Here is a 23481-nt window from a genome sequence, read left to right on the forward strand (position 1 = left end):
CAGGTGATGGTTTTGTCCCCAGAAGTTGACTGTATTTGAAACTTAACCAACAATTTTTAAGGTAACCGTCTGTAGCACGTAGTGTGTATTTGGCCTATAAATCATACCGGCAGAAAACTTCTAAAGGTATGAAATTGTGTGTGTGTGTGTTATGAGCCAGGTTGAAAGATTACCTTCGATATGTCTAACCTCTTTAGATGATGTTAAAAAAAAAAAAAAAAAGACTCTCAGATAAAGCTTCTCATGTTCGTCCTCTGCCAGAATAAAGGGCTTTTTCAGGGTTAATTTTACATCATAAGAAATAACTAACGTCTGTGCTCAAAGATAATTCATCTGCCTGTGTTTTTTCTCTGTCTTACTAAAATACTGCTGAATATGTAAATTAAAATTTACATATAGATGTTCATAGATGAGTAAACAACTTCCACGGAGTTTGAAATCCTGAGTTGCAAAGATTAATATTTAATATAAGTTATATTATGTCTTTTTATTTCAGACACCCCCATGTGCAGTCATGCTAGTGTGATGAGTTGGTGACTAAACATAAATTTTTTTCTAAAACAACAGCACCACAGGCAATATGATGCCATTTTCCAAGTTTCACCCAACATTCCTAGAAATCTGTGTTACTGGCTTTGCTGGTACTGCACAAACAATGCCTGGTAAAGTGTGCAAAGTGGGAAAAAAAAGTGTGAAGTATTTGCATGCCCCCTCAATTTTAAAGCTAAATATCCTACCCTGGAATTTTGTAACACCTGAATTTTTAATCCCATGTGTGGAAGGGATTATATCATACAACTAATTCCGTGATGTCAGCTTGATAGGGAAATAGTTCAGTAGCTCCGAAATCCAAGTTTGTGTCTCACTTGGAGTGATTCCACTTTCCCAGTGCAGAAAACATCAATAGAAGTTGTCTATAAAGAAACAAGGAGATAAATTTCTATTGTTTTGTATGATTCTTGGCTAGGGAGAATTTTTATTAACACATTTATCAGCTTAATTGATATGCTGCTGTTTCAACGTAGAAACAACACTTCTGACACCAACTGATGGTTAACGGAGAAATTCTATGCTACTTGGAAAAGAGCTTCCCTCTCATTTTTGTTATCCTGGCGCACATGGAGTCTTTTTGCAAAATTCAAATATTTGTGTATTTTTACTTTTACTTCAAATGCTTTTAGGTGAAGTTCTCCATTTACAAATTAACTCACATCCGCTGGGGGGGGGGTATGTTTGAAAAAGTTTTTCTTCCTTTCCTCCCAGTAGACGGTGCACTGCAGAGTTTACTTGGTAATTGGCTCGTATTTAGGAAGTGTTTAATGAAATTATTAAGCTATTTCATCAAAGTTTAGATCCCAGAGCTCTGTACACTTGGTTTTAATGAGTAAAACCCTCTCAGGCTTAGCTTCAGCAAACCCACATCCTATCATGTTAACCTTCTTAAATATTTGGGGGATGAATAGTAATTGCAATAATATTTGTTTGCATTTTCTTGCCCTCCCCCGCCCCCCCATATGCTGAGACCAAGAGGTAGTAGAGTTGTCCAATTTTTATCATGCTTTTTTTAAACCACCTCAGAAGGCATTTGCTCCTATCTCGGGTTTACTATTTAGTATAAAGAGTTCCGATTTGGGTATATTTAAGAAAGACTCAGCTGTCAAAAGCAAAGAAACTGGGAATGGTGTTTTGACAACCATATAGTGTTAAAGGAAATACTGTAGTCTGAATAAAATTGCTTATGTTCTCCAAAACAAGAGTAACATAAAAACACTTTTTATTTATATGGAAAAGCAAAAGCAGAAATAAATTCCAAAGGTTTCCCTTTCTTTAAGAAATTCTGAGAGAATGCAGTCGCCATCTGTTAAGGGTTGGGAATTGAGCAAGAAGCCACATTTAAACGGAAAAAAGCAAAGACCAGGAAAGTCTGTGTCTCCCACCCAGCCCTTCTCTCTCCCTCCGCCCAGGTCGGCACTTCCCAGGTCCGAGCCCCCCACTCTAGTTAGAGCGGCCCGAGCAGAGTCAGTCAGGATCCTGCCGGCCTCCTCGCCCCCTCCCACCCCCGTGGGCCGGTTAACCCGGAGCAGGTTTGGGAAGGGAAATGTGGCTAATATCTCTAACAGCTGTCAAAGGAGGGAGCTTCCTTCAAAGTGTCTGGACTGGGATCCCCACAAGTTCCCCATTAGTCTTGCAGGCCAGCAATTCGATAAGGAGCCTGGACCTCTGCTGCAAGTTGCCTCTGTGTCCGAAAGGCCGGTGTCGGGATGTGCCCGGGGCGGGGGGGGGGGGGGGGGGCGCGCTTCGCCACCACCACCTCCGGCCGCCGCCCACGGAGCAGGGTTCGTGCATACGTGCGTGCGTGCGTCCGGAGAGCCCGGGAGGAGGCCGGGCAGGGGCGAGGGCGGCGGGCGTGTGCAGGCCCTCCCCCTCCGCGTCGGCCGCCCCCGCCCTCACCTGGCCTTCCCTTTGCGTGGTGGTCGAGGTGGACCTGCGTGCTTCCGATCGACCGGGGCGCTGGTGGGGGGCACCTCGCAGTCGCAAGCCAGCGAGCCACTCGGAGCCGCGCGAGCGCGGGCGTCGGGCTCCGTCCGCGGGGGCAGGGGCCGGGAGGAGGCTGCGGTGCGCGCGGGGAGGGGCGAGGCGGGGAGGGGGGAGGCCGGTCAGACTGTGATGAGAATGGAGACCGTCGGGGCAGTGTTTGAAGGGAGGTTTTAATATTAATAGTTTCGGTGTAGAGACAGAAGGGAGATTGCGTCTACGGCTCCTCGGGGCAGACTCTGGGTGACAGCGATGATGGATGATCCAGCAGAGCCAACAGCTCCTCCCCTCCAGCCCCAACAGTGTCAAAGCTACTTTACTTGAAGCTTTAGAAATAAAATAAATAAACAGCATCCCCCCCCCTTACTCTTCATACACCTCCACTCCCACCCCCCACCCCCGCTTTCCGACATCGATTTATAGATCATTATGAATCAATTACTGCTCTCAATACTTTCCCATTGGCTTAAATAAAACAGTCAAAAGATGAAAACATGGGGTTCGGTGGGGGATTTTTTTCTCCCCCCCCCCCCCCGACAGGAACAATCGCAAAATCCATTATCTCATCATCAGAGGCACCGAGTTAGGAGGTGTAGAGAAAGGAAGGGGTCGCCCAGGAAATAACTGGGGGGTGGTGGGGGGGGGGTGGTGGTGATGCTGGGGGAGGGAGGGTCACCCAGCTGCTGCCTTTGTTCAGATAGGTTTGGTTTGTGGTTGGGTTGGGGTTTTTCGAACGGGGGACCCCGTGTGAGAATGAGATGCCTACAGGTTTTGTAACCTAATTATTTAACTCCTTGGGAGAAACCTATTTGAATGCGTGTCTCGGCAAACATCAGATGTTGTTGGTAGTGAGGTCGCACATGGGAAAAGGTGTGGAGGAATGGGTCCGTCTGGAGGGCGGGTTTTCACTTTGTTGTGAGCGAGTGTGGGAGGGTTTGCTGCTGGGAAGGGGGATTCTCCCACCCGCAACGCCCTCCTCTCCCCGCCGTTGGTTGTTTTGTGTCGTCGGAGCTGGTTTGGATCTGGGACTGGCCGCCCCCGGTCGCCCCCACCCCCACCTCGGCCGCCCGAGGCTTTTTCTTCCCTCTCTTGCCCCTTCGCGGCGGTGCTGGAGGCTCTCTAGGTGTTTCTATGACTACATTGTGTGTGTGGGAGGGTCAGATGTGGGGGTTGCCCGCGAGAGGGCCGTTCCTGGGCGATCATTTATCAATGTCACCCACATAATGATTCTCTCTGCAGCCTCCTATTGATGAGGATAATTACATTAGCTCAGAGTGACTGATCAATGAAAAACCACCACACAAAAACTTCTTTACTCCTCTATAATACCAAAAACCGATACAGAAATAACATAGAAAGCCTGATTTTCTTTCCCTTTCCTATCCACCAATAGGTTCGGCACCCCTCCGCCCCCCAAAAGGACTGGGAGTAAAGTAAGAAAATAGACCCAGGTTTGTTTCGTTTAAAGGAGGATGCAATTTTGCCCGTGAATGCATTTTCTCAAAATGCGTTTGCTTCATTCCTTCTTTGCTAAAGAATATCAACGGATTTGCTAATGTGAGTTGCTTTTAGACTGGTCTGTGGTCTTCCGTTCTTTTTATTTCTTTCCTCCCCTTTGGGCATTTTTTTTTTCTGCTTAAAAAAAGACAATCCTTTTATAAATAACTGGAAAAGGAAATTACTCTAGGACCTTTTTTTTTTTTTAAGCATTTGCCTAAGTCGGGTTATCTTTTGTCTTTATCACTTCATAAAGTAGCGCAATTAAAGATGGGATGTTGCGTGGGTATAAAGGGTGGATCCATAATACAGGCGACATAATACTCTATATTCTCACCTGAAAGTTTGCAGCTAAATTACGATTTCGCCTTTCCTAGACTTAAAAATCAATGTTTTCTCAATTAAAGGGAATTTTAATGCTTTACTTGCGAGTTGTTAAAGGCGCTGTAAATTTTATTGTAATGCTTCTTGGCTTCGGAGTAGATGCAGGCGACTGGTTGATTCTCGTGGTCTTTTTCCTCTCAAAGAACCTAGTCCAGGAACTTCCAGTGTGTCAGATCAAATCCAAGCAACAAAGGTAAGGAGGGTTTCGAGAGAGACGGGGCAAAGGGTGGGGAGCCCGCCAGGGGAGCCCTCCAGCGCTAGAGGCCATTGTCTTGTATATTTTCACCTCTCTGTGTCCCGCCTCCAGAAAGTGACAGAAGTGTCCCTTTTCACTCTAATCTTTCTCAAAGGGGAGCACGTTCGACTCCCATCTGCTCTGTGATGGCCAGAAAAGAAGCTGCATTTGGGGAGCATTCTAGACTGTCTCCAGTTTCCCCCTTCCCTTTCTCTTCTCCTTATTTTGCCAAAATTTAAGTCTGAACTCTTTCACAAATTCTGCCATATTTTGTATGTGTTCTGACCTCTGTGTCAGAACTCCTTCCCCACCCTCAAGAGCGCTCACTGTTTACAGATGTTTTCTCCTTCCACACGGTCCCACCTAGTAAAAGTTCCCGCAGAGAATTAACTGTGGTGTGTTAATAGCCCAGGTCTGCTACTGCTCTCTCCTGCAAAGCTGAAATCTGGTAAAGGTGGAGAATGGCATTGAACTCGTGTTGGGTAGCTGCTCCAGGCCCACAGGAGCCCAGACCTGAGCATTCCAGGCCCGGGGATTGGGTGGGAAGAAAGGTAGTGAAACTTTCAGGATGTAAGGCAGAGAGGAAGATAAGAAAATGTGGCTAGAACAGATCCTAATAAGAGAAGAATAGGGGAAGGCAGAAAAACGAGCCTTTGGGACCTCTTTGTAATTTAAAAAGAAATAACAATGAAGGGAAATGGAGTATCTAAAGCTTGCTGTTACATTTTGTGAAACCCAATGTCTGTTTAAGAACAAGTCCTCAGAGATGCCAGCAAGGGCCTGAGTTTCCAAATGGAACTGCTCACAAGGTTCCTTTGCAGTTACTTCTTCAGTTAATTTGCTGGGAATGTGAAGACTGGGGAGAGGGCTCTGTGTGTGGTGTACCAAGGGCTCCAGTGAGAGTATGATGGGAAGGGGCACCTAGATATAATGAGGCTGCTGTTTGAAGCTGAATAGAGAAGTGGGGAAGGGGGAGAAAGCCGCACAACACTACCGTGCACTTCAAAATTATTCACACCTACCTGCCTTTCCCCTTTAACCACACTATCAAATATTATACATAGGTGGGGGAAATTTCTAGTTCATCATCTTTTGTCTATAGCCCCACCCAATTGATCCCCCTTTGCTTAGAAGCCTGACATGTAAGCCTAGACCATGGCCTTTTTATCAAGTGAGTGGGGCTTTGTTAATGTATTTGTACTTTTCAGCTTTCAGTCTAAGTTTCTCGCTTTGGAGGAAGGAGGGGTGCAAGAAAGGAGGGGGAGGGGAGCAGAACACAAAGACTATCTAGTTCTCACCAAGCAGGTTTCAGAATAGGAACTTAATGGGAAGGGAAAACATGAAAGAATGAAGAAAAAAAAATAAAGAGTGTGGTGAAAATTGCTTATCACAACAGGTTTGCTTGTATGGAAGAGAGGTGATTCTGCGAATATTTTTCCCTTTGAGGATTCTGTTTTCTTCTTGTTGAAACATTTTCAAATTTAATCCTTTAGCAGACAAAAACCTCAGTATACATATGACATGGGCCACTGGCAAAAAAGCCGAACTTAAACTCCGTGCTGAGAGGAGGGTGTGTGTGTGGGGGGGGGGGGGGGGGGAGGGTGGAGAGAGCCCTTTCTGATTAATAACTAGCAGGGTAATGTTGAGGGCTTTTTCTGCCCGATTGCCTTTTTGAATTAGAGCCGATTTCTTCACACTTCAATAGTGCCTGTCTCCTTTAAAATGACTGGCAGATTTGTTTCTCTTTTTTTCTCTCCCTGAGACTTAATGATGTAAATTTTCTAATTAGTTAAATCATATTGCTTAAAGGCCTAATATTTACCGTGTAAGAAATGATCATCCTGATTTGGACCTCTTGAAATATTCCGAGAAATAACATTTGGCTTTTAGGTTGAAGGATGAGAGAAGAGGAAGCTGTGTTAGGGATAGTAGTTTAGAGGAGAGAAGGCATAGACCCCGGCAACATGTTAAATTAATAGTTGAAGTTGAGCTGGGCTCACACCCCAAGTCCGCTTTTATTTTTCAATCAGCGAAGATTTAATTGGCAGCCCTCAGGCCGGGCGATCTGATATTTTCTCATTAGTTTCCCATCACTAATCTTGAGTGTTAGATTGGCTTAAAGGTTGTCAACATTTGACCAATTTTATTTAAGGGAAAAAAAAAAAATCCCGCATTATGGCTCCGGGATGTGAGATCTGCAAATAAATCCTGCTTGGATCAGCGGAACTAACAGGCGAAAAAAATGTTGACTATTCATCGTCGCATTTAATAAGTTGCATCAATGTATATTTCAAGGCTAGGGAGAGAGAGATTGTACAAGAGCTGTGTAGATGCAGATGAAAAGAGATTGATGGGGAGGCGGCTGCAGTGAGCGCGATGGGTAGGTAAAGTGAGGCGTAGGTACATTTCGAACAGAGGGGTAAATAACCCAAGTGGAATAGCTGTTGAGGGTTTAGGACCTACAATCCCTCCTCCGCTTCCTTTTGCAGCTGCGTCAAACTAACTGCAAAGCCGGTGTTGAAGCTCGGAGCCGCACGGCTGTCCGGTCCACATATAACATCAGAGCGCCCCCTGCTGGCCAGCGGAGTAGACCGCTGCAGGTCAGCCCCCTGCGAAGCAAATCTTGTTTTTCTGTGTCCCCCCGCCCCCCATCACAGTGACTCCCTTCCACCAACCCCACCTCGGTTCTGCAGCAAAACCCCGCGGGAGAGAAATAACTTGCAAAGGCTGAACATTTAAATGAATAAATAGTAAAAAAAAAAAAAAAATAAAGTACGAGGAACCCCCACCTTCACTTGGCCTCCGGGGAATTAACTATCAAATGACTAGAAAAGGGACACATTTTCTCTTTCTAAATCCTTTTATTCTCTGGGTGTTTGCTGTGATTTGTTTGTTTGTTTTGGCCAAACTGTAGATTCCGGAGTGTAAGGAAATGTTTGTAATAGATGCTGTCAAAGTTAAAAAAAAAAAACACAACAAAGGATATCTGATGGGGAAAGAGGTCAATAAAAAACAATATTTTGCAGCTTCGCAAAATAAAACTCCTGAGGAGCTCGCACTGTTTCCGTAACGTCCCACAGAATCGCTTTCGGAATTCAGTGCCTGGTATTGAATGACCCTTTCTTGCACCGCAAAGAAAATACTGGTCCCTGTCCGATTTTTTCCTCCCAAATTGAAAATGTATTCAAAAGTTGTCTCCATACCTTGTCTATCGACACACACACACACACACACACACGGTCTTTTCCCGTGCTTCTCAATTTTGCTGGAAACGGAAAGGGTAGCTGGAGCGCACCAAAAACAAACCGCCAATGTCTTTGACATTTGATCATATTCTGGTGCTTCACGTCAAATGCAAGCGTGGGATTATTTGAGAGTGTCTGGATTACTATTTTTTTTTCGACGGTTTTGGTGCATACAGGCGTTTTCTCGGCTTCCCAATTAATCTTCACGGATTTATGACCGCTCTAACGCGAGGGCGCACAGGTAACGAGAGCCGGGGCAATCTCCGGCTGGCAGACGCGGTGACTCCGCCGCCAGTCTCTCCTCTTGGGAAAGGCGCTGGCAGAGCAGTCCTGACTCGGAAAAGTCTCCTGACCACAGCTAGACCCCACACACAGAGTGTAAACCTGCAGCGAGGAACGACTTTAGTGTGTGGGGAGTTTGGGGGTTGCTTTTGAAAGCCCCGGATTTCAGGATTCTGTGCAAACTGCTGTCAGAAATGGGGCGCGGGGGAAGGCAGGGAGGAAAGGAGGGTGTCTTGATGTTCATTTCTGGCCAGGGTACCAGGAGTGTCTCCTTTACAAACCGCTCTCTTCCCTTGCTTCTCCCTAGAACCCTCCTGTGTCACGCCTTCTCCAACCCTCCTCTTTGGGGACGCTCCGGACCGGGATGGGGACCCCGGGGGAACAGGGAAGGTGCTCTGCTAGGACAAGTCAGAGGCCGCCCGGGTCTTCTGGTGTTTGAAGAATTGCTGGGATTATTTTTGCTAACTGAGGTAAATTAAATATACTCCAAGTTGTTCTCATTTTTTTTTTCTTTTTGCCCGTTTTAAAGAAGTTCAGTGAGTTCAAACTTACTTTAAATGTAAACCCTGGTCTGGAGGAAGCAGAGTCGGCGGCTTGCAACTGAAGTTGACTTTTGGAAAGGTCTTCATTAAGCTCAGAAGTGGAAGAGGAGTTATCTGCAGACAATATTGGTTCCTTTAAATATGTATGTATATATAAAACACGTTTTATATATCTAGATCTATCTACCTGTAACAAAGAAAAGGAAGCAAGCATCCCCAATGCAGTTGAATCTGAGTAGAAATGTTTCCAGTAAGACACTTACAGATTAAGAAAATAGGAACACCTCATCGTATTTGTCTCTGTTTGACTTAATGAAATTTGGAGACACTGACAGTCTGGTCAATGTTCTACGTAAATTAATGCAAAGGTCTTTAGAAAGAGACTGAAGATACCTCTTGCCATTAATCTTAAACCACTTGAAGATTATGATTAGATGAATGAGATCACTAAGCATTATCATTTCAAATAGCCGTTAACTGTCTCCACCCCTGTACTGTGGCAACAAAATAAACTCTCCAGGAGGAATGGTGTTTCTTCCTTTTTTTATCTTTGTTTTGGTTTTGCTTTAAGAAGAAGGGGAAAGCACAAGAAAAGAAAATCATCTCGAGAAAGTCTTGGATCTCCTGCTGTTAAAAAGCTGCTGTTTGTTTCCGACTTCCCCATCTTTTGCTACACAAGGAAAAGAAATCGAATGATGTGTCCACCTTTGATGAGAAGTAAACACTAACGACAACAGGGAAGCTGCATTTGTTTTGTTTTCTTTTCCCCTGAAAAAAAAAATCCACCCATTTAGCGAGCTGAAAATCGTGGAGATGTAAAAGATGTTCACGTGTCCACGTCTATTCGCTGACTTTCACCACTTGAATTTTGTAGGCTTTTGTGTCAAATAGAAATTATGGAAAAGAGAATTAGACACTTGCCAAGGAACGATATTATACACTTTCAAGTAAACTCCACCTAATCCTGTATTTGAGTGCTGAGGGGTGTGTGTGCTGTTTTCCCCTAATAAACCTCAAGCCCTCATTAGACAGAACGAGGGGTGGAGAACTCTATTACTGGGCATTCTGACAAAAAAATGGAAGCAGCGCCTCTCTGCCCCTAGAGCCCCAGGAAAGTGCACCCCGATAATATGGAAAAGCCGTGTGTTTTCCTTGAGAGCCCCGAGTTGGGCAGACCTGTCAGAGAAATACGCAGAAATTAACATTTTGAAAAGCAAAATGTTGAAACAAAGGGCAGTGGCTAACAACGACGAGAACCACCACCACTCAAACATGCTAAAAATTATTCCCCAAACCCTGCGAATTTCCAGATGCCACAGAAAATCAATGCAAAAGCGCCCCCTCCTAACTGAGCGGACAGCTCTCCTGCCGGGTGATGTTTCCAGCTAAAGTGGAGTTGGAGATCCCACCACCACAGGAGCACTGGGAGATGTTACCCTGAGGCTACCGGGAGGGAGGGGAGGGGGTGTCGCCCTACCCGCTGTCCTAGCTTCCCACCTGTGCCCTCCTCCCCTTAGCTGGGGCGCGGGAGAGGCGAGGAGCTGGGCCGAGTCCGCGCCCCGAGTCTGCCAGGGGTGCCGCGAGCTGAGACTCCTACCAAGCCGAGGAGGAGACCCGAAGAGGCCCCCAGAGGCGGAAGATTCGGTCAGAGGGACCGTTCCCGGTCTGAGCTTCCCGCAAGTGCCTGCTCAATCTCGGGGCCAGGCTCCCTTGCCCGGTTGGACAAAAGGCTCGTAGGCCACGTTGGTCCCGGAACGAATGTGAAATGCAAAGGGGGGGGGGGCAGTCTCCCCTCTCCCCGCGCGGGTGTGTGTGCACGCGCGTGCGTGTGTGAAACACGTGCACTTGGAGCGGGCCTCTGGCCGCAGACGTCAGCTGGGGAAGTTCACCGTCGTGGCTTCCCGGGACCTGAGCCCACGCCTTCCCTGGTCGCCCACCCTCTGCCTCAGCCACCCCCACCAGCGCCGCCGATCCGGGCCACGCCTGCACAGGTGTGGTGCCTTTAACTGGAACGCGCCTGCGAAAAGATCCAGTGGAGGAAAGGCTGCGGGGGAGGGGGGCAAGGAGCCGGGAAGAAAGAGGGTCCTTCTAGAGCCCAGAGGTCCCTATCTTCGAGTGACTGCCATCACACTCCATCTTTGCGCCCCGACCTACTGTATCCAAAAAAGATTGGTTCGCGGGAAAAGCAGGCTCACCATAACCTCGGGGTTGGACGCGGGCTCTTGAGACCTAAGCAGGCTTTGCTTGGATTCAAAAGTATGATTTTAATTTTCTTAATGAAGGCGCGCTCTAGAGCTCAGCTGGTAATGACTGTGCTGAGTTTAATAGACTTCTGTCGAACAGAAAAAGACGGATAACTATCGGTTATAAGTAATCTGCTCTAATGCAATTATTTTCCCAGGTTCGAATGTCATTGTGCAGAGAGGGCAGGAGTGAATTAGGGCCCCGGGGACCGCGGACACCAGGCAAGGAGACCGCCTGAAATACGAGCTGAACCTGTTTTGTGAGATGCTCTCCGGTCTGGGGGTCGGGGGTCGAAGCTTTCAAAGCCCTCGGTGTGCACGTGCGAAAACGTCTCTGTCTCTCTCTTCCTCTACCCTTCTCCCTTCCTCCCCTCTGTCCATCTCTCCTTGTTTTCTCTCTAGTTCCCTCTTCCCTTTTGTCATCTCTGCCAGAGTTCGCGTGACTTTCCCTTTCCCCTCCTCTATTTTGCCTGTCTTGGTGGATTTCACGCAGACCCTCAAGTATTTCTCCACAACATACTGACACAGAAGGAGGCTCTGGGCTGTGTCGACCCGTTCACGTTTTGAAATCACTAGAAATGGGATGTTTAGGACAATGATGATACCATGTACACATGCCTAGTAATCTGTCAGGAGCATTATTTCCATCCCAATACAGGGCCAATCCAAGTCGCTGTCCCAAAGTAGCCCCATTTTAGCTCTAACACCAAGGGTTATTCATAGTAAATTTCATTTGGAATTACCCAAACTTTTCTTAGCTCTCCATTCACCTTGCCTGGTAGACACGTTCTCAGGTGGATGTGACTTCAAAAAATAACAATACAATTCATGATTTCCATTCTTACAGAGAATAAGTCACATCAGTGGAAGGAAAGCCCTGTGATGAAGGATTTGAAGGCAGTAGGCCTGCAGGCCAGAGGGCTGAGGGCTGGGCAGCCCAGCCAGGCACCCTGGAGCCCAGCTCTCCTGTCTGAACCTTTGCCACCCGCCACTCCAGCCCCACTTTCCCCACAAGCCTCTGTCCCTACATCCTGAGGAACAGGGCTTGGGGCTGACGCATCAAAAAGACTTAGATGAACCCTGAAGGATAGGTGGCTGTTCCTGACCCATGAGGCCAGGCGACAATAGTTGGGGGCTGCGGTGTTTGAGTTACACAGAGCCACTCGGTCTACAGATCCCTAGCCTCGTACATGCTGTCTCTGCCCTCCCCACCTCCTTCTACAGACATGCCGGGTGACCTAGGCACACGTGTGCAGAAATAGCCACAAAGCTCCGCAATTACTATCTTTTCTCTGACCCAATCCTACCCTATTTCTGTTGGCTTCTGCCACCAGGCCTTGACAAAGAGGAAAGAAGATCAGAGCAAAACAAAAACTTATTTGTGGGGCGCCAGGGTGGCTCAGTCAGCTAAGCGTCCCACTTAGACTCAGGTCATGAGCTCACGGTTTGTGAGTTTGAACCTGCTTCGGCGTCTGTGCTTTGCTGGGAGCCTGCCTCAGATTCTGTGTCTACCCCCACCCCCCGCACGCCCCCCCCCACACCCCGCCCCCCTCCCGTCTCTGCCCCTCCCCAGCTTGCTCTCTCTCAAAAAACAAAACAAAAAAACAATTAAAAATAATTTAAAAATACCAAAAACTTATTTGCAAAACCCCTCGGGTCTCCCTGGCTGAGGAGCAGCACAGCTGGTGCCCCAGGGAGAACTCCATGTGGAATGAGGCCCATGCAGCCCTGGGTGAGGGTTGGATGAGGGGGGTAGCTTTTCACCTTCCTCATCCCCCATGATCTTTGCCTTCCCTGGCTGCTGGGAAGAGAATTAGGAGGGGATTTCGTCCTCAGGTCCTACATTGGTGGGTGAGAAAGTCTGTGACCCAACAGCCCTGCCTGAATTTAAGCGCTCAGCCTCCAGTGCCTGTAAAGATAGAGAAGGTGGCTGGGCAGCCATCAGGCCCAGCCTGCTCCAGCAGGAGCCCACTGCAGCAGCCTCTGCTCGGAGGGGGTCCGCAGGGCCTCAGTGTGACGTGGGGCGGCACCAAAAGGAAGGTCTGCCTCTGGGTCCGTGAGCAGGTTTGGAATGGGAGAAGGGGCGACTGTCAGAAGCCCGGCCACCAAATTCCTCTGTTATCCCTAGATCTGTCATCCTTCTGTGGCTCCCCTGCAGGAAAACTGCTGTGTTGTATGGTTTTGGTGACCTAGTAGGAGGGCAACAGCAAAGACCCAGAGGCTCTAGGTGGGTTGAATCCTGCTTTTGAAAAGTCGGTGAGAGGAAAGACCTTCTATTACCCAACAGTGCACTTTCCAAGCACCCTCTCTGCTAAGCGGGGTGGAGAAGGGCTTGGTGGAGAGTGAGGAAAAGCCGATTACCCCCATTCTCTCCAGGGAGGGACTTGGACAGAACGAGAATCTCTTCCCCCAGAGCAGCAGAGAACTCCTTGCAAAGGTGTCTCGGAGTCCCAGCCTGAGCCACTTCTATTGTGTGGGCTCCCATCTCAGTCTCAGCCCCGCAGCCATTGACTGCATTAAGTCTGGGAACAGAATGTAAGGAGGCCCAGTCAGACTTAGGCTTGCTTCTCCCACAATTACTCCCCTGTTTTAAATGTCAATAGAGGAAATTTTTTTTTTTTTTACAGTAAATCAAAGGTGTAATTATATTCACATAGAATTAGGTGTAAAAATTAAGGTACAAATTGTGCTTACACATTTTTAAAGGATTGCCCTGAACATCACATGCTTTTAGAGAACATGACACTTACAAGCTTTGAGGATAAAGAACACTATGAGCACCTGAAATCCCCCCCGTATGCCACCTTTGCACCATGATGTAGAAGCAGGGGGGTGCCTCAAGAATATCTCAAGTGGGGCCACCTGCGTGGCTCAGTCGGTCACGATTCCAACTTCTGCTCAGGTTATGATCTCCGGGTTTGTGAGTTCCAGCCTCACATCGGGCTCTCTGCTGTCAGCACAAAGCCAGCCCACTTCAGATCCCCTGCTCCTTCTCTCTCTGCCCCTCCCCTGCTCATACTCTCTCTCAAAAATAAATAAACCTTCAAAAAAAAAAAAGTATCTCAAGTGGTAAGAACTCCTAAAACAAACTAACCAATACACAAAAAATAACACAGTTCTGCATCCTTAAAGTTTCCGTAAAAGACAATTTGAGGCAAATACCTAACTACAAAGCTTTTTCTGGGTACATATTTATCCCGTCTCTTCATTTTATTTATCTAATTTTTTAAAAATGTTTTTATTTATGAGACAGAGAGAGACAAAGCATGAGCAGGGGAGGAGCAGAGAGAGAGGGAGACACAGAATCTGAAGCAGGCTCCAGGCTCCGAGCTGTCAGCACAGAGCCCGATGCGGGGCTCGAACTCGTGGACTGTGAGATCATGACCTGAGCCGAAGTCGGAGGCTTAACCAACTGAGCCACCCAGGCGCCCCCCCATCTCTTCATTTTAATACACATTAAGTAATCTGCTCAGAAGGGGTGATACACCCACAACAAAGTGAGGGCAGTCGTTTATACTCGAAGCTTATCCATCGGCCCTAGGACTTTAGAATGTTCAAGTGAAGTGTAAATAGAATAAGGTCACAGGTGATTGACAAGTTCAAGTTACTTAGCTCAATTATCAAAATTTTATTTCTAAATTATGTTCAGTTTGATTATCTGCTCTGCTATAAATGACCTTAGAAAATCCAACGGGAGCAGACAATTTACACCGTGTCCTATGTACCATGATTTATTTGTAAAGTCATTTTGTCACGTATGCCTCCTTTAATGCTTCTGTGGAGACCAAGTCTTTACAATTAGATTTAGAAATGCAGCTACCATTCCAATTCGAAGGCAGTCACTTTAAAGACAATAATCACTAAATTTTGACAACTTTCTTTAAAAATTGTTTTACTGTTTATTTTTGAGAGAGAGAGAGAGAGAGAGAGAAGCACGGACAGACAGACAATGAGTGAGGGAGGGGCAGAGAGAGAGGGAGACCAGAATCCAAAACGGGCTCCAGGCTCCTTCCATGCTGTCGGCACAGAGCCCCACGCGGGGATCAAACTCATGAACCACGAGATCATGACCTGAGCCGAAGTGAGCCACCGACTGAGCCACCCAGGAGCCCCTCTGACAACTTCCTAAACTATCTCTGAATTTCTAACCTGCAGACAGAACCTGCAGACTGTTGAGAATCTAATTCTCTGGATGTTGGCATGCTATACACAATGTCTGTCTATCCAAACACTAGATAAGAGTGCAATTTGTAAATATATCCCCTACAACTCGCTTTCAACATAGTATCTCAAAGTTTTCCTATGCATTATTTAATAGATAACCAAGCTCTTCAGATCAAGGCTCATGCCGCCACATCTGGAAATGGTTCCTTTGCTCTTATCTCCCTCCCCCTCCCCAGTCCACCACCAGGGAGAGAAATAGCTGAAACCTCTCCTTCGACCATTATATGATAGCATCAGCTTTTAATCAGTGAGAGGCACTCCTATTTAAATGTACAGGATGACTCTTTATTTCATTTATCTTTTCTTTTGGAGGAAAGTGAAACAAGAGCACCACCCTTATTAATTATAAGATTGATGGGGTGAAAAAAGCCAAATGAATTTGGCTTGCAAATTATTAGCCGAGGTATGAATATTTATGACTGTGCCAGGAACTGCAGTCATGAACCCTGGTATCAAGTCCGGGAGACAGACCAATGCATTCAGTGAGGGCTCAGTCTCCCCAAATCTGACATGACATAAATGGAAACTTTTAAATTAGACCCAGGGTGGGCTCCCATCAATTCAATTTCTTTTTCTTTTCTTTCTTTCTTTCTTTTTGTCTTTCTTTCTTTCTTTCTTTCTCTCTTTTTTTTTTTTTTTTGATGTGATCTTGCTAAACATGAACTTACCTCTAGTGGCCTCGTTCATAAACTTTAAAAATCCTGTAAGGTGACAGCAGGTGCTTACAACTTCTGTGAAGGAAATCTACATTTGTGCTTTTCTCACTTGAGATTCATTTATGTTCTACATCAAGTTGATCTGTAAAATATTTGTGACATTATGGGCTTCAAATTTCAAGTTATTTTAATTCAGTGCAAAGATACTGCAAACCTAAAATATCCTGGGTATAAAGAGAATTTAAACAGACATAATCTAAGTTAGATACAAACAGAATTGAGAGGGGAAAGAACACAGCAATGGAAGAGAGATGAGCCAAGTTTTCTCTTTGTTTTCCTCTTTCTGCACCAGACTTATTCATGCTTTAGTCTCAAAGTGGGGGGAATTGAAATGAGAGGTGGAGGAATAAAGGGAGAGGGTGAAGATAAAGATTTAACAATTCAGTAAAAAATGGAGTGCCTGGGTGGCTCAGTTGGTTAAGCGTCCAACTCTTGATTTCGGCGCAGCTCATGATCTCCCAGTTCCTGAGTTTGGGCCCCACGTCAGGCTCAGCACTGGCAACCGGGAGCCTGCTTAGGATTCTTTCTCTCCATCTCCCTCTGTCCCTCCCCTGCTTTCTCAAAATAAGTAAAATAAAACATTAAATAAAAATTCAGTAAAAGACAAACTCGTCTTTCCTTCTCTTGATTAGACATTCAAGAGTTTGGTAGTGTTTTGGAAAAGATGCTACAGATCTGAGACTTAATGGCTCAACTACTATCCCACCACTGGTTTCTTTTCTGTCAAAGAATCCTTGAGTGGGGGCTGACCCAATCCTGTGAAGATAGCTCATTCTGACATCAGAGCCAGCTTGGCACATACATTTTGAAAAGGAAGACAAGTTGTTTTCAAAACAGAAGTGCTAAGCATGCTAAAAATCATCAACAATTTTTTAAATGTTCCTCCAATTTTCTGAAAATCTCCCAACTACATATACATTCACATGTACCCATCTATCTGTATGTACACGTGCACATATACACATATGTATTCACGTGTATTCACAACTGTAAGTGGATGTTTGTGCTAATTTGACGCTTTATGTATATCTTGTGTCAGTTTGTCTGTTCTCTGTAAGGGTGTAATTTTTTTTTTTTTTTTTAAAGAAGCGATACCACTGACAATAATTTACTTCAATTCCCAGACCTTGAAATTCATGTATCTCCTATCAATCACACTCAGTAGATACAGGAAAACACATTCAACATTTGTGTATCAATAGCGGCACACACACAAATCTGTTTTGTTCCATTTAAATGCTCTTCAACATGTCATTTCCTATTTTTCTGGAACACGTTATGGGTTACTCATCCTGCTTCAGCTGATTGTTAAATCCTTAACCTAATGAAGATTCAGAGTAAGTTATTTACTTGTCTTAGATCTCAGAGCTGAAAGGTGGGCTTTGGGGAGAAGTTTGGTCAACCCCTTTTGCCCTTCTGACAGAGAACTGGAAGTCTCAAGATGGCAACTAACCAGTCCAACTCAGAAAACGAGTTAGCTGCAGCTCCCGACAAGATCCCAAAGCTCTTCACTGGAGGCTAATTTTTCTTAGGACATGGTGCTTTTCCATCTTCTGTCCTTTATATTAGAGCAGTGTTTATAATGCTACATGCAGACTTCTCTACTAATATTTTTCTTTCCAGCGCACTGACAATGAAATTCTTATTAAATAATAATAAGATATTGACTGGTCTGTTTGCCAGTATGAAGATTTGTTGTTGATCTGTGATGTCTGTATTGATTAGGGAAGAATGAGATCTATCGTCTACCTGAAGGATAAATAGATCTCAGTACTGGCACAAAAACAAACTTTGGATTAATAGGAATCCCAACCTTCTCTATTTATTAGTTATACGTCATCCCACTCACTCAAGCTAGAAACAGATATAAATAGGAGTAACTGAGAGCAATACCTCGAAATCTCCAAAAATGTTCACTAGGGATATTTAAACTGATATGAGAGTTCTTTGACTTGAGCCCTCGTAGCTTGCTTCTAGGTAATCTGCCCGCCTGGCTCTTTCTCTTCACCCCAAATTGAATCCTACACCTGCTCCATATTTTTTACATTAAGGGAAATCCTATTCATGCCTGAGATGATCTTATATTTATGATGGCCTCTTCTGTCAAATTGTTATTTCTGTAGCTTGCTGTCAAAAATGTCACTCAAAGTTTCCTTTCCACCTCTCTTTACCCTCTGTCATAGTAACTTAGAAGGTCTAATCCAAGTAGAATTTACTTCACCTATAAAATACAGCGAGGAGAACTTATTTTTCACTTCCTGTCTGCTGCTCTCTTCACCCAACCCCCCAGCTTTATCTTCATTCTGTTTAAGGAATGTGTCCATTGTGTCTCCTTGTGGTAAAATTGTTCATCCAAGCAGTTTCTCTTAAGGTTCAAAAACCTAGCTTTCGTGAGGAAACTTCGTGGGTAAATAGGTTAGGCATATTTTCTGAATCTATACTAGTAGGTTAGTACTTAAGCAAGAAAGAGCACAACACTGAGGCAAAAATGTCCCCCCAGTTACAAAGTTCTGGAGCATAAGTAGCAGATATTTGATTTTTGCAAGCATAAAAAACAAAACATTGAACCTGTTAGCATTTAGAACTCCTTTCCTTATCAGTGTGGCCTCCTTTTCGCTAGTTTCATTTCATTACTTTTGCATGAATATGATAAATTGTCATTAAATCTAACCATTTTTATTTAATGTTCATAAAAACTGGTAGGTTTTCAAACAGATGTGGCCTGCTATGGTTCAGTGAATTTAGTGGACTCCTCATATAAATGGAATAATAACCATACGGAAGATGAATTTTATACCCTTGTTTACCTCCTCCAGAACTCACCCTTATTATAATTACAAATAGTGTTTATTATGTATTATGCAATATACTTAACATTGTCCAGACGCTGCACAAACCTTAACTTGATCACTGCCATCTACAGTTTATAATCCGAGATAGCACGGACACCAAAACACACGGAGAAATGTGGACAAATAGAAGATATTACACAGTTATGTATTTTTTCTATAAAGAAGAAAATGTAATGGAGCCTAGCTTATGAACGAACAAATATTTATCTTCTCTTCACTTAAATATTTTTCTTTCAGACCCAAAGAAGTGATTGGGAAAGAGAGAATGGTTCGTTTCATGTCTTTTCTATCAATTAAGGATGACTCTGTGGCATAACTCTTCCCCTTTTAACTTTTTTTTTTTTTCCAAAAGAGATCAGCAAAGAGAATACACTGTCAGTTTGAGCCGCTTAAGTGGGGAGGATATACAAGTTTAATTAAAGGCGGGAGAGCCCAGTGGTTTCAAACATACCTCTTTTTTTTTTTTTTTTTTTAACATTTATTCATTTCTGAAAGGCAGAGAAAGGGCGCGAATGGGGGAGGGGCAGAGAGAGCGGGAGACACAGAAACAGAAGCAGGATCCAGGCTCCGAGCTGTCAGCACAGAGCCCGACGCCGGGCTTGAACTCACGGACCGAGAGATCACGACCTGAGCCAAAGTCGGCCGCCCAACCGACTGAGACACCCAGGCGCCCCCTCAAACATACCTTTATAATCATACTGCCTGGGTCTAAGCCCTGGCCCAGCCACCAGTTAACTATGTGACCTTAAGACAATAGCTAACGTTTTCAAACTCTTCACAGGGCTAAATTTAACAGGATGATCACGTGAATTTATGCATGAAAAAATTCATTCTAGTACTTGGTTCATGGGGAGGATTCAACAAATATCAGTTGCCACATTATTATTGGTGTTATCAATGAACTAGTCAACCTCCTATACTCCCTCCCAGCCTAGATAGGACCGTGTATGAACAATCCATACAATTTAGAAATCTTTTGCTTTTATTAATCATGCAGAAACTCAATAGTAGTGTAGATTCTGAATTTGTTCTAGATCTCTTAAGGTCATTTCAGTTATATGTTTGGACCTGTCTATGTATCTTTTAAGAACTAGAATGTGTTATGCTAAGCAAAATGTCAGAGAAAGACCAATACCATATGATTTCACTCATTTGTGGAATTTAAGGAAACAAACACAAGGGAAGGGAAAGAAAAAAGATAAAAACAGGAGGAGGCAAACCGTAAGAGACTGTTAAATACAGAGAACCAACTGAGGGTTGCCGGAGGGGAAATGGGTGGGGGGATGGGCTCACTTAGGTGATGGACATGAAGGAGAGCACTTGTTGGGATGAACACTGGGTGTTATATGTAAGTGATGAATCACTAATTCTACTCCTGAAACCATTATTACACTCTATGCTAACTAACTTGGATTTAAATAAAAATAAAAATAATTTGAAAGTTAGTAAATAAAAAAATTAAGATAAAAAGAATTCTACCTTTAAAAAAGATGTCTTCTTCAGTATATTTCAATATTCTTTTCAAATCCCACCTTTTAGTGGTTTTTAGTATTCTAGCTTTAAAAAAGACCTACATGGCATACATTTTGCATGCACATCATTGAGTAGTTTCTTGGGTTGTTTGGTTATCAGACAACGGGAAGACCACTAGTCTGGGAACCAGAAAAATATAGATGCTAAATATGTTTCTGTAACTGATTAATATGTGATTGGGCCTCAGTTCCCCCACCCCGCCAGTAAAATATGCTGGAGTAGAAAATATCCAGAGTTCATTCTGGCTGTAACAATCAAAGATTGCATGGTTCACATAGAAAACTTTGCCTAACAGAACTTTTTTCTTTCTTCCAAGTGTGTGTTGAGCCTGTTAGATATCTCGCCCTGTGCTAGGCCCTAGGACTCAGAGAAATATGTAGAGTTCTGTCTTTAAGAAATTTACAGTCTAGGGGCACCTGGGTGGCTCAGTCAGTTGAGCATCCACATTCAGCTCAGGTCATGATCTCACAGTTCATGGGTTTGAGTCCCGCATTGGGCTCTATGCTGACAGCTTGGAACCTGAAGCCTGCTTCGAATTCCATGTCTCCCTCTCTCTCTGCCCCTCCCCTGCTTTCACTCTACCTCACTTTGTCTCACAAACAAACCACCATTAAAAATTTAAAAAAAAATTTACTGTCTATTGGAGGGACAAACATTACATTACAGTGTGATGCGTGTTAAGTTAGAAATATGTATAGGGAATTTTAAGACCAGATAGACGCAGCATCTAACCAATGGGAAGATTTGTAGAGGAGTTGGCACTGGAATTGAGTCTTGGAGAAGAAATTAGAGTAAAGGAAGAGGTGAGAAAGGCATATCAAGAGGGAATCGTATGTGCAAAGAAATAAAAGAGTGAAACAATAGGTCAGAGAACTGGTAGTTCACAGGGCCTTAGCGCAGAGGGTATGGGTAACTAGGAAGACACAAGGCTTTTCTTCCCTCTTCTGATCTCTGCAGCCAATCTCACATCCTCCTTTGGCTTCAGTTATGCCTCCTCCATTTGCTGATGACTCGCCATTTCTATCTTCAGCCCAGAGTTGCTCTTGAACTTCAGACCTATATATCCAACTATCCATGGACATCTCCACATGTCTGGAGGCACCTCAAACTCCTAATTTTCACATCCAAGGATACACCCCTTCTCCTGTGTTCATTATTTTAGTAAAAGGGATCATTGTCCACTCAGTTGCTTGTGCTAGAAATTTAGGTTTACCCGTATTGCTTTTTTTTTTTTTTTTATTACTTCTATCCCCCAATCCAGTAAATTTCAGGGTCTCATAATTTTAACTCCTAAACGCATCTTTAATCCATATGCTTCTCTGTATCTCCATTGCCACCATTTTAGTCCAAGCTGCCATTATTTGGACTTGATGGTCAGGGGATCTGGAGTCAAGTCTTATCCCGCCATATTCCTATTTAAAATTCTTCAATGAAAACTTATCATTCTTAGGATAAAGTCCAAATTTCTTACCATGTTCTAAACATTTGAGCGATTTCATGCCTATCCTTCTGGTCTCCAGCCCCACCTGGAATCCCCTCATTCTCTTTGATCCAATCACACTGCCCTTTTTTATGGTGCCCGGACAGTCTAGCCTCCTGCCCGTCCTTGGGCTCTTGCATTTTGTTTTCTCAGTTTAGAAGGTTCTTCTGTCCACCACCCCCCACCCCTAACTGGGCTATCTGCTACTCATTCTTCAGTTCTCAGTTTGAGTGCCATTTTCACAAATGTTTTTTGTTCTGCTTTTACCATTTCCCCCTCCAGATTAGGCCAGATCCTCTATTCTCGTAATAACATTTAAATTTTCTTTGTAGCATATCGCATTTACACTTAATGATTAATCCTGTAGCTCTTTGTTTAATGTCTGTTTCTCGGACTCTGCATTCCATAAGGACAAGGTCAGATATGTTTGGTTCACTATAGTATCTTCAATGTCTAATGAATTTTTTTTCGAAGGAAAAACAAGATAAAAGGGAGGGTAGAGTTAAGTAAGATAAGGCCTGTCCAATGAATTTAACGGTAAGAGGTCATGGGTGACCTTGGAGAAGGGAGTTTCAGTGAAATGATACAGGCAGATGGTAAACTAACATGGTTTAAGGAACAAAAGGGAAGTGACAAAGTGGAGGCAGTGGGTGTAAACTAATATGAAGAATCCTACTCATAGGAAAAATAAAAACAATATGGTAATAGATAAAGGGAAGATGCAGGATCAAAGGCTATTTTACTTTTAAAGATAAGAGAGAATGGAGCTTATTTGTATGGCTGAAGGGAAAGCAATAAAAGATGTACAGAATAATTGAGAGATTACATCTGTAGAAAAAAGTAGATATAATTTCATAAAGCAAAGTTGTAGTACAGGCTGGGGTCCAGAGCATAAGATAGGTTTTGTACAAGTTAAAAGTCCCCTCTTCACTAAGACTTGCAAAAAGAAAGGAAGTAAAGGCAAGTGTACGTGTGGATTAAATAGAGGTATTGGTTCTGCTCGATAGCCTGGATTTTCCTCCAGTTGTAGGAGGCTGTCAGAGAAAGAGGGTGGTGGGGAAAGAACATAAAGAGAGAGAGTAAAGCTTAGAATCACAGTTGAGGGGAGTGGGGAAGAAGCTGATCAGCATCAGGTGAAGAGCTTGCTGAAACTCGCCAACATCCACATGATTGTGTGATTTTTCTCTAGATGCGCCTCCGGCGTTTCAGTGGAGCAATGAGGTAAGTGGATTCTTCAAAATCTGAGAGTTTGTAGGAAAAGAACAGGTAGGAAGTTGAGGCTAGAGCCTGGGGAGTATTTGAACTACTGAACCATTGGGTCTAAAATAAAGAAGGAAAGGACACAAGGTGCTGACTGGGAGTAAAGTCAGTGATACAAGGGTGGGATTTTTCTTGGAAAAAACAACAGAGAGGTTCTGAGACTTAGGGGAATGTGGGCGAATGGACTGAGAACGTCACTACAGTGGGATTTCAGATGTAGAGGTGGAGGTTACTGAGGGATAAGAACATCCAAATCAGCAATAGGGGTAGATACCCTATGAGGCATCCTCAGGCCTGCCCCAAAGGCTATGACAGCATCCTCACTTTTCTTCTCATTTCATGCTAGGAATCCATTTTATGCTCCTTGGGCCCAATCACTGAAAAAAAAAAAAAAATGGCAAAGGAGAAAATAGTGACAGTGTTGATTTGTTAACTTGTCAATTTAATTCCATT

At 44.3% G+C, this 23481-nt stretch overlaps 1 protein-coding gene across 1 annotated transcript in view; it reads right to left on the reverse strand.

The window, feature by feature from the left end:
- Positions 1–14232: 14232 nt before the first annotated feature.
- Positions 14233–23481, reverse strand: part of CDIN1 (CDAN1 interacting nuclease 1) — a 282241-nt gene continuing 272992 nt past the window's right edge. The window contains exon 11 of the mRNA XM_053224198.1: positions 14233–23405. Within this exon, the coding sequence (XP_053080173.1) occupies positions 23384–23405 (22 nt within the window). The 3' untranslated portion in view covers positions 14233–23383. The remainder of the gene's footprint in view (positions 23406–23481) is intronic.

Source organism: Acinonyx jubatus, chromosome B3 (assembly GCF_027475565.1).
Source record: "Acinonyx jubatus isolate Ajub_Pintada_27869175 chromosome B3, VMU_Ajub_asm_v1.0, whole genome shotgun sequence".
NCBI classification, from domain to species: Eukaryota; Metazoa; Chordata; class Mammalia; order Carnivora; family Felidae; genus Acinonyx; species Acinonyx jubatus.